This window comes from Trachurus japonicus, chromosome 15 (assembly GCF_045865225.1).
Source record: "Trachurus japonicus isolate A0001 chromosome 15, Traja_1.0".
Taxonomy (NCBI): domain Eukaryota; kingdom Metazoa; phylum Chordata; class Actinopteri; order Carangiformes; family Carangidae; genus Trachurus; species Trachurus japonicus.
This window is the reverse complement of record NC_140921.1, coordinates 201,549-216,399: the sequence shown is the minus strand read 5'-3', so window position 1 is coordinate 216,399 and position 14,851 is coordinate 201,549. Positions and strand designations below refer to the sequence as shown.

The following is a 14,851-nucleotide window of genomic DNA, read 5'->3' as shown; positions in this document are numbered from 1 at the left end:
AAGCTCCACCTGTGGAGCAGATCAACGGCTCGTCACAGAGACACCACCCCGTCCAGAGAGCTGGTCAGCCGGCCAACCTCCGTCGTCATCCCGGGAGAAAAGACAAACGCTAATTAAGTAGCTCTGTTTCAAGGGGCAAGGGTTAAAGCAGAAGTAAGCGATCCGGTGGTTTTGGCTAATGCTGCGTCACCTCTGCTGTCAGAACCTCTGTCTGCTTTTACTGGAGCTCTTACAGGCTCCATAAGCCAGGAGACCTGTAAGGAGGCACCCCAGCCCTCTGCAGGACAACAGGGGACACTGCACTATGTGAAAAGGAATGGAAAGGACAAAACAAATGAGTCTTTAGTGGACATGGAAGTAGGAGATGACACTCTTGACTCCATTGACATACAGCATGCTTTGGCTGAGCTGAAAAAAAAAATCAAAAAGAGATGAAGGACATAATTCAACAGTGGAAATCAAAGCAGCAGCATTTAGTGGACTGTTTAGAACAACATACAGAGTTTCTCAGGACCAAGCTCACAGACACTCTTAAGTGGAGAATCCATCGTCACAGAGATTCTTAAAGACATCAGTGGTGTAACGACTCCAGTGGTAGTCACTGTCACCCACCTGCAGGAAGACATGACATTGCCATTCAACGGTTGCTCAGTGTACAGAGGAAGTTTATGCCATCAAAACCCAGCAGCCTTCACTGCACATTAGAATCGATTGCGGTACAACCCTCTTCTAGACCCTCTTCTGCTCCCTCTGACTCCCTGCAGTCATCCAGTGATTAAAGATGTTCAGAAATGGCAGTTTTTCCTGTTTGTCCCGCCTCCTTTCACAAGTTTCCGCACAAGCTTACATGAGTATGGAATACAAATTTGATTGGGCGTTATTAGGCGGGCAAGATATTCAATGTTTGGGGTGGGACACGGTGTTTCAACACTAGGGCTGCAACACGCTCGTCACCCACAGGTCCACCGGCTGACCGAGAGGAATGCACCATGTCGACCCTGTTGATGTGAAACGAGGCCGCGGCTCCAAGAGGCTCAGCCAGCTGCTGTAGCGGCTGGTAGCTGGTAGCACCTCATCCCTACAGCGTGGCCGTGGTTCTATGCCTCCAATTGATCATGCGCCCTGGCTACTTGGCCAAGGGGATGTCCCTTTGGGTGACTGGCAAGCGCGCATGACTCTTTCCCGGGAGGTGTGGGTTCAATCCCCGCCTGGGCCCTCTTCACCTTGCCACACTTGCGGCGCTTTTCCACTAGCGCGGCACGGCCTGCTTTTTTTGCTTTTCCATTAGCCCTAGTACCTGGTACCAGGAACTATTTTAGTTCCTCCTCGGCCCTGGTTCCAAGCAGCCGAAGTGCTACTATAACGTGACGGCAGCCGACTGCCTTCCACTGATTGGGCAGAGCGTCGGCGCGAGCACGACGTCCGACATGAAAATCAAACCTGGAAATTTCAAAAACAGAGCGGCAACAGCAGCTGATCTGTATCAGACTGTTGTTGTTCCTTCACCTGAGTTAAATGTTGCTGTGTGTAAAACCACTGAGGTCTGTTAACGAGCTGCAGACCAGTGAGTTTGGAGCTGACGAGACGAGAGAAACAATAGAGAGGGACAATGCGGCCCCGTGCCGACCCCGCCCTCACTGAGGAGGAACTAGAGAACTCAGCTGTAGTGGAAAAGCACCTTTACCGTGCCGTGCCGTTCCGTTCCGTGCTGTGAAAGTGTAGTGGAAAAGCGTAATTACATTGCGAACCAAGCTCCCGCTCCGATCGTACAGGGACTGTACAGCCCTCAGCAGAGGGCCTCTGACCCCATACTCCTGAAGCTCCTCCCACAGAACGCCACTTGGGACACGTCAAATGTCTTCTCCAAGTCCATAAAACACTCGTGTTGATGTGTTTATGACTTTTTTTTCTCCTTTGTGTGATTTCACACGTGTGAATGCAGTGAAGCTACCACTTCCTAAGTTGACTTGCTGCTGTCACACCACACAACATTTTCAGTTTTTTTCCGGAGTTGAAAAAGTCGTCCGCCACAAAACAATATCCTTTAAAAATCTCGGTGGGACCTCCAAATTGTTACACCACTACAACACAACGACGCGGTGTAGGAAACGTTACTTTCATTTTCACAGCAGAACTGGCAAAAACACGTTCCCAGAATGTCACACAGAAACACAACTTCCTCTTTGCTCTAACTTGGCAGTATTCTGCGACACACATTCCTTCTGCCCCTGCTGGCTACAATCTACAAGGTGCTACTACAATGACACATCAAAATGCCAGATGTCCTCAACTGGAAACACAAGACAATAGTCCTGATGGTAGCGTCACAGTAAGCCTCTAAATTTAAAAACTTTGGGGGCGGTGTTTAGCTCAGTTGGTAGAGCACCTGCCTTGGTTCGAATCCCACGTCAAGCAGCCCTATCCTGTGTGTCATCCCCCCTCTGTCTCCCATTTCCCTCTCTCAACTGTCCTGTCAATTAAAGGCAAAAAGCCCCCCCCCCCCCCAAAAAAAAAAAAGAAAAAAAAACTTTACATTTTCAAAGTATTTTAATTTAAATACTTTGAAAATTCATAGTATAACAAATCAACCAATTGCCTAAACCCAACCATTGCAGCAGCTAAAATCTTTTACTTATTGTGTGTGGTGGGGAGCTTCAGCTGTGAAAGTCACCGCATGCCACTGATTTCAGGCATAGACATTTTCACAAACATTCATAAACAACAAATTAACATATGAAATGCATCTTTAAGCCTAACCAGTATTCACTGTCTTTACTGAATTATTTTAACTTACAGTAATTTTTAACCTTAAATGACATTTATCAAACATGAACTTAGACATTTTTTTAATCTTAACTGCTACACAATTATCTTATTTATTCAAACGTATGTCATTTTAATCTTTTTGTTTTTGTTTTCCACAGGGCTACACTTCATTTAAAGAGTGTGGACACAAACTACAGTATCTTTGGGTCAGAGGAAAACTCGTTTCTGTTGGGAGGGCATGTGCTGATTATTTCACTACTATAGTAACAGCTACACTGTGGAAATGAATAAGGTCCAATAATATGTATATGTTGTTTGTATTGTTTTTGTTCTGTTGTTTTGTCTTGTTTTGTCCTGTAGATGGTTGTGAGTTGTTGTGGTTATGGATGTTGTTATTGTGTTTATGGTGTGATGTGTTTTTGTATTTATATACTGCTATGGACAGTTCATCCGTGAAGGTTTAGACTCCAGGAAGAATAGCGACGGCCTTTGCCAAAGCTAATGGATATCTAAATAAATGAAATGAAATGAAATACCTCCCCTCCACTGGGTTATAGAGACCAGTAGTAGCTCGTCATGACCAGTGGAGGGCAGCATCACCCTGGAAGCGCTCAGTTGGCCGGAAATCCCTAAGGAGAAGAAGATACTGAAGATCCAACATGGCGGCGCCGCTGCGAGTCCAGCTGGAGGAATACCTGCAGAGCCTGGACATCCAGACCACCTGTGTAGAACACCCCCCGGTAAGACCTGGACCGGACCTGAGCAGAGACCCGGTCCGTCAGACTGGGACTCGAACCTGTTGTAGCTCTACACATAGACATCTATGGCTCTACAGGCTGCTACAGTCTAGACTGGGACTCGAACCTGCAGCCTCGGGCCCAGGACGGTTTCCAGGCACGAGCCGAACTGGTCTGCAGGTCAGCGGGAGCGCGCACAGTCGGTAGCTGCCGGTGTAGTGACGCGCGTGCCCGTTAGTTTGTGTGTTGATGTGTAAAATGACGTGTTTGTAAACGGGGTCTGACGTCACCAGCTGCTGTGTAAAATGACCGGTGTTCTGACCGTGATTATAAATAAAGTTTTGGGAAAAAAAAAAAAAGGTGTTGTGAACGTGAACGCGCCTCCAGCTCCAGGTGAGTTTAGTTCACCTGCTGGAGCTGACTGACCGGTGACGTCGTAACGTGACACGTCGCTGCCGCGTGGAGCCGCTGTCACCTGCAGAGGGCGCCAAAAGCCTGCACGTGGGAACCATGGATGTATTATATTAACTGGATACCGGACCGGAAAATGGCCGCCGTTCATTTCAATGAAAGTTGCTCGCCTGGCGCATACGCCGAAAAAGTTTCTGACTTCCGGGTTTACTTCCGCGTTATCGGGCCCATAGAGCATGCGCAGTTGAGTCACCCCCATGATGCTCTGCGGTCTCCCATCATGCCCTGGGGCAATGAGAACGAGCAACCGCCGTTCTAGTTTTGGCGCTGCGCGTTCATGTATGTGTTACTTGTGGATTTAAGGAATGAGTATTAAGACTTTTACAGACTCACACGGACTTTAAAACAAAGATAATGATTTAAAATGTAAGACGGCTGATCGTAGGTTTACTACGGTCGTTTATATGATCGTTAAATCGTTTTGACAGTTAATTAATATACATGTTACACTGAAAACAAGTTAGTCCGAACCTGTAAGCTTAAATCACAATGGAAAATAAATCATAATTAACTGTATTTTTGTTAAACATGACAGAGATGACCACAGAACACCTCAAATAATGTAATGAGGCTTTACTCTTACCTTTTTTATATATTTAACTTGCTGCACAGTTCACCAGTTGTTACAGGACGTTGGTGGAGGTATTTAAACGTAGTCACACGTGTTTTGTTTTTATCAACCACACTGTGATTAAAGAAAGTTAGAGCTCTTTGGCAAATGCATCTTCCTTTTAATAATTGTCTGTACTGGCTGTGTTCATAGTTTCATCATCATCATCATCATCATTAAGCCTTCAGGTGGATGAGACTCTTTGTAATTCAACAGTTTAATTTACAATATTTCCACAACACGCAGAATATCAGTGTCCACTAAATACAGCTGTTACAGAACCAGACATTTTAATTAAACACGATGCCTCAGACACAGTTGATGTTGGATTTGGTAGAAGAAGAAAAAAGTCACAAGCATGTTTGTTTTTTTCCGAACAATTTAATAATATGATTATAAGTTTAAGTGATCATTTAGCATACTGACACTGAACAAACACACACTGACGACGGTGAGGAGGAGGAGGATGAGGAGGAGGAGGAGGAGGAGGAGGACGTCCACGGTTCTTCCTCCGGCCCCGGTGGAAGACGGGGAGCAGCTGCACCGTCAGGACACACACACGACACACACCGACCATGGAGGAGATGTCTCGGTTTACATTTTACCACCGTGGCATTAATTAAGCCGTAAAATAAATTAACGTGGACGTTGTGAACGGAGCAACAGGTGTAGAACATCAGCCGCGATGAGACACTGTTGACACACACACAGACACATACAGACATCATTTGACACACACAGACACATACAGACAGCATAAATGACTTATCAAGCTAAAATTACTGAAAAATATGAGTTTTACAGGAGCAGTAATGTAAAACAGTCCGGTTTCACGTCAGTAAATGCAGTCATTACGAGGCGATCTCATCAATTAAAACGTTACGTTTAAGAATACGAGTTGACAAGAGACTAATAACAGACATTAACTATCATAAAGTTGATGTGACCAAACAAAAACTCACCTTTGAGCCGTGTTTTCCACTTTTCTGAGTGATTTTAGCACCGGACAGAGTCTCATTAGTTTCAGGCATCCTCGGTCCAGAGACACACACGACCGCGCACTGCGAGTGCACGGACACAGCCGTGACGTCACGGCCAGAAATGAGACTTTTCTGTGGCTTTTCTGGCCGTTAGAAAACATTTTGACGGATAAAAAGTCCATGACTTAAAAATATAGAATACAAAGATTAGTAATTAACGGAGGTTACAGCTGGAGGTGTCCTGTGAACAGTTTTACAGGCTTCTCTTTTACTATTGCGGTCTATGGGAAAAATCCTTTTTGGGCCCCATGGGATTTTTTGTTGCAGTACCACGGGTGGCCACTGGGAAAAATCGGCGTGCCTGCTGAGAGGATTACAGGGGGGCTGGTGGGAACACACACACACACACACACACACACACACACACACACACACACACACTGATCCTGTATCAGATGAATGAATTTTTTTTTTTTCCTCACAATTTTTATTTGTAAACAACATGAGGTTCAACAAACACACGACAGAAATTCTTTTACCACCGAACAGAGCGGAAGCTGCAGGTCGTTGTTGGTCCTTTAAGTCAGATATCAGTGGAATGTTTTTGTTAATATAAGTCCTAAATAGTCCTATTTTCCGTCAGCAATCACTTACATGAAGTATTTCAGCCTAAACACGAGTCTCTCCGTCACTCTGCTCTGCTGTAACCCGAGGAGAAAATTTTCCTTGTGGGATACAAGTGTTATCCAATGAGGGGAGAGAACGGCATGAAGGGCTGTGTGTGCAGCCAAGGGATGCGCGTGAATGTGGTGACGTAGCACGAGGACCAATTGATGCCTGACAAGGGCGGGGGCCGCTAACTCATGGTGCGTTCAAGGAAACTCGTACTTTGTGTTTTTCCTTCCTGTGAAGTCATACCAGTTCGATCTGGTACGAGTTCACGGGTCGGAAGTTACGAGTGGCCGTTATAGGGAACTTTCACAGACAACAGGACGGTAAAAACACGAGCTACGGGTTACCTGGAACGCTACCAAGTCGTAGTTGTGACTTGAAGCTGTAACTTACGGTTTCAAAAGCCTGCCTTGAACACAGCATTAGCCGAAACGGCCGTGCCACTGTTATCTGCTTTAAGTCAGAGCGATAGATATAACATGTTGTGTTATGTCGTGTTGTGTTATCATATATAACATTATGTTATATGAACAGGTTGAGAGACTTCTCAGCTTTGTTGTTATTGATCAGTTCCAGTAGTGAGCCAGACTGCTGGAGACAGCAGGTTTCCATCCAGACCGTTTAGATTTGTGAATATGAAACTTTACAAGAATATTATATAGGCTACTACATCACACACAGTAGATTGTATAGTAGCCTAATACTAATTGTTCCATTTACAAAGTCTTGCATCTCGTTGCAGAACTTCTATGAATGATGACGATGATAAAACAGATGAAATATTGTTTCTTTGTCAACATTACAGAAAGTTATGTTTAACTTTAAATCTCTCCAAGAACTCCTCAGTGGGTTAAATCTGCTGTAACACTCAGGATTCTTCTTCTTTCAACTTCTTACCAATGCAACATTTCTATAAACTCACTGTCACCTGGCCGAGGACGACAGCAGAACATTAACCTGTTACCTGCTGGTTAAAGCCTTTTACTGTCATCTGATGCAGTTGATTAATTGGGGCTGTCCACGCTCAATCTGGTTAACATTTCCATGTTTCCCACATTCTGTGTCATAAACTCTAAACTCTAAACAACATCTCTGTTGCTCACCCTGAGCTTTCTCCTGGTTTTCCCTGTTAAAGGGTTTTCCATGGAGTTTTTCCTCAGTGGATGTGAGGGTCTAAGGACAGAGGATGTTGTTATGATGGGATGTAAAGCCCTTTGAGACAAACTGCTGGTAAAAACAAGCTATACTAATAAAATTGCCTTGCCTTGCCAATAAACTAATAAACTAAACTAAACACTAGAGGCTTTTCCCACTGTAAACTGCTCATGATGGACGAGCAGAAGAATGTAGCTGTAGTTCAGTGTGTTTCTAAAGTGTCTGTGACTGTAAGTTTTATCTTGAATATTGAAATCTCCAATAGAACAAAATGAACTGGTTTCTGCTGAGGGACGATTCGCTTTTCTCCCGGTTCGATTCTTCTACCATTTTTTGGATGGCGATTTGATTTAAATTGTGATTCTACGATATTGCCGATTCTCTCTATGATTTTTAGTCTTTAGCATTTTTAACATTTATCTGCACACAAATACTGTAGGAGCCTAGAAATGAACATACTCCATTATAAAGTGAAATTAAACCCTTTTCAAAACCTGTACTCTCTGTATGTAAAAAAGGGCGAACAAATGCACATTGCAAAATATTTATTTAAAATTCAACAGCAAAAAAAAAATCGATTTTTGAAAAAAAAACGCTTTAAAAATCGTCAAAAAAGATATCGCGATATTTATGTGAATCGATTTTTTTTCTCTGGGCTCCACATTCTCCCATGGTCATTAAGTCGCGACCCACTTTTATAGAATTCAAGCACTCTTTACTGAGCAAAGTGCATTTCAGAGCACATGAATGAAAGTGAGGAGTTACCATGACAACTGCATGTACAGAAGTGAATAAAAAAATATCAAACTGCACAAAATGGAGACCAACAAAACGATATATTTGACTTCTAATGCATCTCTGCATTCAGAGCATGTTCACTAAAGTGAATAAATATTAAACTGCACAAAATAAAGACCCACAAAACAAAACCAGATTCACTGCATCAGGCCACATTAATAAGAAACTGAGATCTTTGCATTCAGAGCAAATGGAGCAAATAATCAGAAAGTGAGGAGGAGCATTACAACTGCATGTGTTCACGTGTCTCCTGACTTTCAAAATAAGTTATTTTTCAAAATAAAAGACGTCCAACATCAGATGTGCATGAAATATTATTTACTTTGTTGACCAGCTGTCCACGACCCATCCAGAACGGGTCTAGACCCACTTCTGGGTCCCGACCCACCAGTTGAGAACCACTGGCATAGAAACAGTTAGTGAGGACTTTTATTGTGAAGGGCTGGATGATGATGATGATGATGATGATGATGATGATGATGATGATGATGATGATGATGATGATGATGCCCCCCCCCCCCTCCAGGTGTTGACGGTGGAGGAGATGATGCCTCACCTGCAGGAAGTGGGCGGGGCCGTCACCAAGAACCTGTTCCTGAAGGACAAGAAGAAGAAGAGTCTGTGGCTGGTGTCGGCTCGCCATGACCACCAGGTAACCATGGTAACCACCATCCCATCATCCTCTGCTGCACCCTGACCCCCCCCCCCACTCCCATGATCCTCTCTGTTCCTCTGCAGGTCAACCTCAACGACCTGGCCAAGAAGCTGGGCGTCGGCAGCGGCAACCTGCGCTTCGCTGACGAGGCGGCCATGTTGGACAAACTCAAGGTGAGCAGCCGCTGCAGCCGCCATCCCACCGGAACGCTGGTCCAACTACCACGCTGTCTGACTTTATCCACCTTTTACCAAACGTCAAAAACGTAAGCCGGTGTCGGTACCAGATGTGTCCGGGGCGGTGACTGGTGATGACGTGGCACATGGTGATTGGTCGTGGTGGCGTAATGCGTTAGAGCAGTGTTAAAGAGAGTAGCGACAGCATTGGTCAAGTGAAACGCCCCCTGGTGGTGGATGTGGGTTTTGCAAATGCGCCCCAGAGCTGCATCTCTGCAGTGTTGGTGAATGAGCAGTGTGGTATTTTCAATAATTTAAGGACATTTATAGATCACCCACGTTAATAGCATCATCGTGGATCCTTTTACAGATAAATATTAACATATAGTGGCCATTAATTGTTGTGTCACGAATGCTTGCTGTTTTAAATGATAAAGATAAAGTCCACTAAAGTGTCATTCTGTAAGTTTGCGCGCTAAATTCAACTGTGTTAGTTAACTGTTTGCCACTTAAGCCTGTGTTTTCTTTAGTTTGTTTATTTTTTATTTATTTATTTTTTTTATTTAGCCTTTATTTAACCAGGTAAAAGACCCGTTGAGATCGAGATCTCATTTTCAAGGGCGACCTGGCCAAGAGGGCAGCAGCACACGTCGTCAACATTATAAATTACAAAATACAACATACAACAATATACATTACAGTATTACATTATATTAAATAGGGCCATGTTACAATGGAGGTTAAAACAAAAAGTGCAGGGAGCAGGAGGTCAAGGTGACAAGGTTGGTCAGCAAAGGCACCGCTCAAATGATTTTTGTTGTCGGACCTTTAAGAAGTGTCGAAATACACCAAGAGATACAAGTTCAGACAATTTCAGTTCAGCCTGGAGGTTGTTCCATGCTAATGGAGCGGCATAACTGAACGCTTTTTTCCCTAATTCAGTCCGCACTCTAGAAATGCTCAAACAATAGATATCACTGGACCTTAAGGCATATCGATTTTCTGTTCGACGGAGGAGTGAACAGAGGTAGGGAGGAACCATACCAAGGAGAGCCTTATAGATCATAAGCAACCAATGTTTGTTAGGACAAGCAAGTTATTGTGCTGCTGGCTTTTATTTTATTTCCATGCGAGGTTTTTTATGTTATTTATTTTGACAGCTGGTGGTTGCTTAGCAACGGTAAAGCGTCCGCTCGTCCCCTTCTGTGTTTGTCCGCTGTGTGACCGGTACGTACTGTAAACAGCTCCGTGTGTTTTTATTAATTATCATTTTTTTAATCAAAATTGGAGGAAAAACTTACGTACTTAATACGTTTTGGGTTTGATTTTGTCACATTTTGTAATGGTTTTTAAGTGTTGTCATCTTTTATTTTGTGTGTTATATCTATGTTTATTAAAAAAAACAGTTGTTCACATTAATGTTACAATTTAAATTTTGAAATAAATAAATTATAAGCATAACTTAATATGACCAAGGCACCTAAAAGCAAAAACACAGCAGTTTTCATCAATTTACAAGCAAGTTGGCAACACACATACATTGGAGTGAATGGGTTTCTTGGGCGGATTTGCAATACCCACATCCTGCCACTAGGGGGAGAATAAAGTGACCACGGGAGTCTATGGTGGTGTCGCTACTCTCTTTTCCAGTGCTCTATAATGCGTTAGCTACTTGGATGCTACCGTGGATGTTAGTGAAGTTAGTCTCTTGGCCTCATAGTAAATATTGGACTCATCTGTCACAGACACATCTCTTCTAACAGTTTGACACCAAAATGAAACAACTTTCAGACGGACACATCAGGAGAAATGAACTTAGTTCCAGACCTGTCTCTCTGTCTCTGTCTCTGGCTCAACAACACACTGTGGCCAGATTTGGCTCAGATCTCCATGGCAACGTCAAACAAACGTTCGTGAACACCCGTCTGCGCTAATTACAGTATTTTAATCATTTTGGTCTCTGTTAGTTGTGTAAATGTTTAATGTTATCATCAGAAAATATAAACAGCTCACTGTCGTCCACCTACAACTTGTATAAATCCTCACGACCAATCACGATGCGCCACGTCATCGCCAGTCGCCGCCCCGGACACATTTGGTACCGACAGCGGTTTTGCTCTTCCGGTGGAATTGTATCTTTACGTTTCCATGGTTTCGGTAGTCGCGGTAAATGCATGGATTTTTTTTTTTCTTTTTCCAATGAAAATGTGTAAAAGGCATCATGGATCATCACAGCAGCTTTTACTGACTGACATCCGTGTTAACAGCCAGCGGTAATAGATCCATGCCTTTACCGCAACTATGACAACGACTGAAAACCATGGAAACGGAAACGTACAATTCCACCGGGAATGTAGAACCGGCTTCTGGTTTAGTGAACATCTGCTCCAGTCGGAGTCACAGTTTCATTCTGTCGTATTGAAGAGAAAAGAGAAGAGGTCTGACTCTGTGTGAAATCAAAACGAGCTTAAAACATTTGTGTTTGTACAAAGTGAATTTAAAGGGATAGTATCATTTTTTTAAAGTGTGGTTGTATGATCTCCAAATAGCCCCTAAGTACTTTAATTGCAGTAGAAGACTCTCTGCACTCCTCCCGTTAGCAACGCCAGCCCATAATAGCCCTGCCCAGAGATTTACAACATACAGTGTTGTGAACAGACCCAAAGAAACGGCCTATTTTCACGGCCTAAAAGAGGTTTTACCTGAAAAAAAATACACAGTTCCATTGTTCACTATAATATAATTTTTTCAGGAAAAACACAGTTTTTATTTGGAGCTAACCAACTGCTGATCGGCGGGTGCTAACCCTGGGCGGAGGGATACGTGAGGTGGTTAGGTCCAAATAAAGCTGATATTGTAGCGGTGGTCAGGTTGATTGATCGGTTCTGTCTCGTCTCCGTCAGGTGGGACAGGGATGTGCGTCGGCGCTGGCTCTGCTCTTCGACCAGGACCGGAGCGTGGGTCTGGTTCTGGACCGGGACCTGGTGGAGGGGGGCCACGAGCGGGTCCACTTCCACCCCATGACCAACACCGCCACCATGGGACTCAGCCCCCCAGACCTGCTGCGCTTCCTCAGGGAGACGGGACACGAGCCGGTGCTGGAGAGCTTCCAGTAAGACCTGGACCGGGTCTGGACCTGGACCGGGTCTGGACCTGGACCTGGTCAGGGTCTGGACCTGGACCTGGACCTGGACCTGGACCTGGACCTGGACCTGGACCGGGTCTGGACCTGGACCTGGACCGGGTCTGGACCTGGACCTGGACCTGGACCTGGTCCGGGTCTGGACCTGGACCGGGTCTGGACCTGGAGAGCTTCCAGTAAGACCTGGATTCAGTCCAACAACAACTTGAATTGGGAAACAAAAGAAAAATTCCAAGGCCCTTTCTTAACGATAAAATGCTTTTATTCAATGATGGCATGGTGGAAATGACAATTAAAAACTCTGACGTGTTTCAGCGTCCAGCCTTCATCAGGAGTCAGAATGGTCACCATTTTGACTCCTGATGATCATCAGAAGGCCATTCTGACTCCTGATGAAGGCTGGACGCTGAAACGTGTCATTTAATAAAGACATTTTATAGTTAAGTTATAAGAAAGTGCCTTGGAATTTGTCTTTCACCTCTTTTTAAACGACGAGTCCACGAAGCGCTCCTTTGTTTGAACATTTTTCAACAACTTGAATTGAATTGAATGAACTTTATTGATCCCCCGAGGAGGGAACACGTGTCTCCATGGTAACGGTTGTGTGTTGACTATGTGTTTGATCAGCTGATTCCGTTCATGATCAATAATCAATAAGTGCCTCGTTAACATGAATAAAGACGTTTACAACAGCCCAGTGTGTTGTCATGGTGATGGTGATGGTGCGTTCAGTGTCTGTGTGGATAGATATAAACACGTAGCTGTCTCCTCTGAAGCTGCCGTCCACTGGAACGATGTGTCAACACGGCGGCCATCTTGGTGAGGGGGAAGCCGTGTCTACTTCCTGCATTAGACGTCTATCAACCATTAAAACACCACAACTCACTGGATATTCAACCCATTTTCAAGCCGTTTGGTTTATTATGAATGTCAGACATATTTTCATTTCATTTATTAGTTTATTTCATAGGGACAGTGCACCACTAATCAACAGAGTTAAATGAAAACCTGTCAGTGGGCCAGAGTTAGCCAACAAGGCTAGTTCTCCTCCGTTGTCCCTGGCCAGATGTTAAAGGCAACCTGAAAGACAAGAAAAAAGGGGCAACAATGAAGTACTTTCAAAACACAACTTACATAACAATCTAGCTAGTAAAAGCTCATAATAACAAGTAAAACAGGTAAGAAGTCTGACAAACAGCATAACAAAAGCTCATGGCATGCAGACAGGGAGAAGAAGAGCGAGAGAAAGCAAGAGAGGAAAGTACAGTATATATTTATGATACAACAAAGAAATATATTTGAAAAAATAATATATAATTTTTTTTATTTTTATATTAAACATTTCCATACTCAGACACACCCACATGCATACACACACTGAAATGTGTTCTACAGGGTCTGACTGGTCTGACTGCTGGTCTATGGTCAGAAACCCCTCACCAAGATGGCCGCCGTGTTGACGTGCCTGACAACCCTGAATGCAGCATCTACGTGTATATATCTATGTTACCAACACTTTACTGGTCCAGATGAACCACTGCCCTGGGGGGGGGGGTCTGACTCTGATTCATCCTGCTGTAAAGTGGGACAGCCCCCCCCCCCCCACCCCCTCTCCCTGTGTGTTGTATTGTTGTATTGTTGTGTAAAATTAGCAAATGAATAAATGTCACACAGTTCCCAGCCCTCTCTCACAGTGTGTGTGTGTGTGTGTGTGTGTGTGTGTGTGTGTGTTGTTGTACTGAGATATTTTATTGTGAAAAATCAAAGCATCATGGGAGCAGTACCCCCCCCCCCCTCCCCCCCCCCCCTCCGTGGGAGACATGTTACAGCCTTGATGGACCGTGACACTGCTTGTTCTTCTCTATAACACACTCATGTTCAGAGTCTTTACATTGAATTAGATGATAAACTTCTCCAACAGACGAACTGATAAAAACCGTTGTGACAAATCCAATCTGCTGCTTCCTGTCGTCTACTAAACAGCAGGTATTTTCCCTTTATAGGTTTGGATTATTAGAGTATGAAGAGTAAATAAGTGACTTGGTTCTGTTTATGAAGCCAGTTAGTGATTAACTTCACGTGAACTCATCACAGCCAGTCAGACTCAGGACGGTTCTAATGTGCTACTGAATAGTTTCCCTGCATTAGAGTTTACACAGAATGTCCCTTTAACTACATATCTACGTATAACTATCCTATCTATCTATCTATCTATCTATCTATCTATCTATCTATCTATCTATCTATCTATCTATCTATCTATCTCTCTCTCTCTCTCTCTCTCTCCTGGACTGCAGATCCATCACCGTGGCGACAGAGAGCAGTCTGGTTGCTATGAGACAGACCAGAAATAAGCTGTCATTAGACAGGTGTGTGTCTGTGTGTGTGTGTGTGTGTGTGTGTGTGTGTGTGTGTGTGTTCCCTCACCTGCTGAGCTCCAGTGACACTTCCCCTTTAAGAGAACCAGGATGTGGAGGTGTGTGTGTGTTGACAGAGATGATGTCATTCTGTGTGTGTGTGTGTGTGTGTGTCACCTGACTGAGAGTAAACAGGTGTGACAGGGAACAGAGGGTGATGTCATGCAGGAAGTGGACACTGTGTGTGTGTGTGTGTGTGTGTGTGTGTGTGTGTGTTGATGGGGGAGGCAGCGCTGCTCTTCTGTCCAATACACACAGGAAGCTTCACTTTA

The 14,851-nt window shown here is 44.1% G+C and overlaps 2 protein-coding genes across 3 annotated transcripts in view; both read left to right on the top strand.

The window, feature by feature from the left end:
• The window catches only part of yipf3 (Yip1 domain family, member 3), a 302,848-nt gene that overhangs the window by 166,351 nt on the left and 121,646 nt on the right, over positions 1-14,851 (top strand). The window lies entirely within an intron of this gene.
• prorsd1 (prolyl-tRNA synthetase domain containing 1) lies at positions 3,408-12,278 on the top strand. The gene is made up of 4 exons (XM_085800997.1): positions 3,408-3,506; positions 8,716-8,841; positions 8,928-9,017; positions 11,924-12,278. The coding sequence occupies exons 1-4, from the start codon at positions 3,426-3,428 to the stop codon at positions 12,134-12,136; spliced, it is 510 nt and encodes a 169-aa protein (XP_085657123.1). The 5' UTR covers positions 3,408-3,425; the 3' UTR covers positions 12,137-12,278.

Excerpts from the sequence above, each read along its gene's own strand:
- prorsd1 (XM_085800997.1), top strand. The coding sequence starts at position 3,426 with ATGGCGGCGCCGCTGCGAGTCCAGCTGGAGGAATACCTGCAGAGCCTG. Across the intron at positions 8,842-8,927 it reads CGGCTCGCCATGACCACCAG|GTCAACCTCAACGACCTGGC; the intron begins GTAACCATGGTA and ends GTTCCTCTGCAG. Across the intron at positions 9,018-11,923 it reads CCATGTTGGACAAACTCAAG|GTGGGACAGGGATGTGCGTC; the intron begins GTGAGCAGCCGC and ends CGTCTCCGTCAG.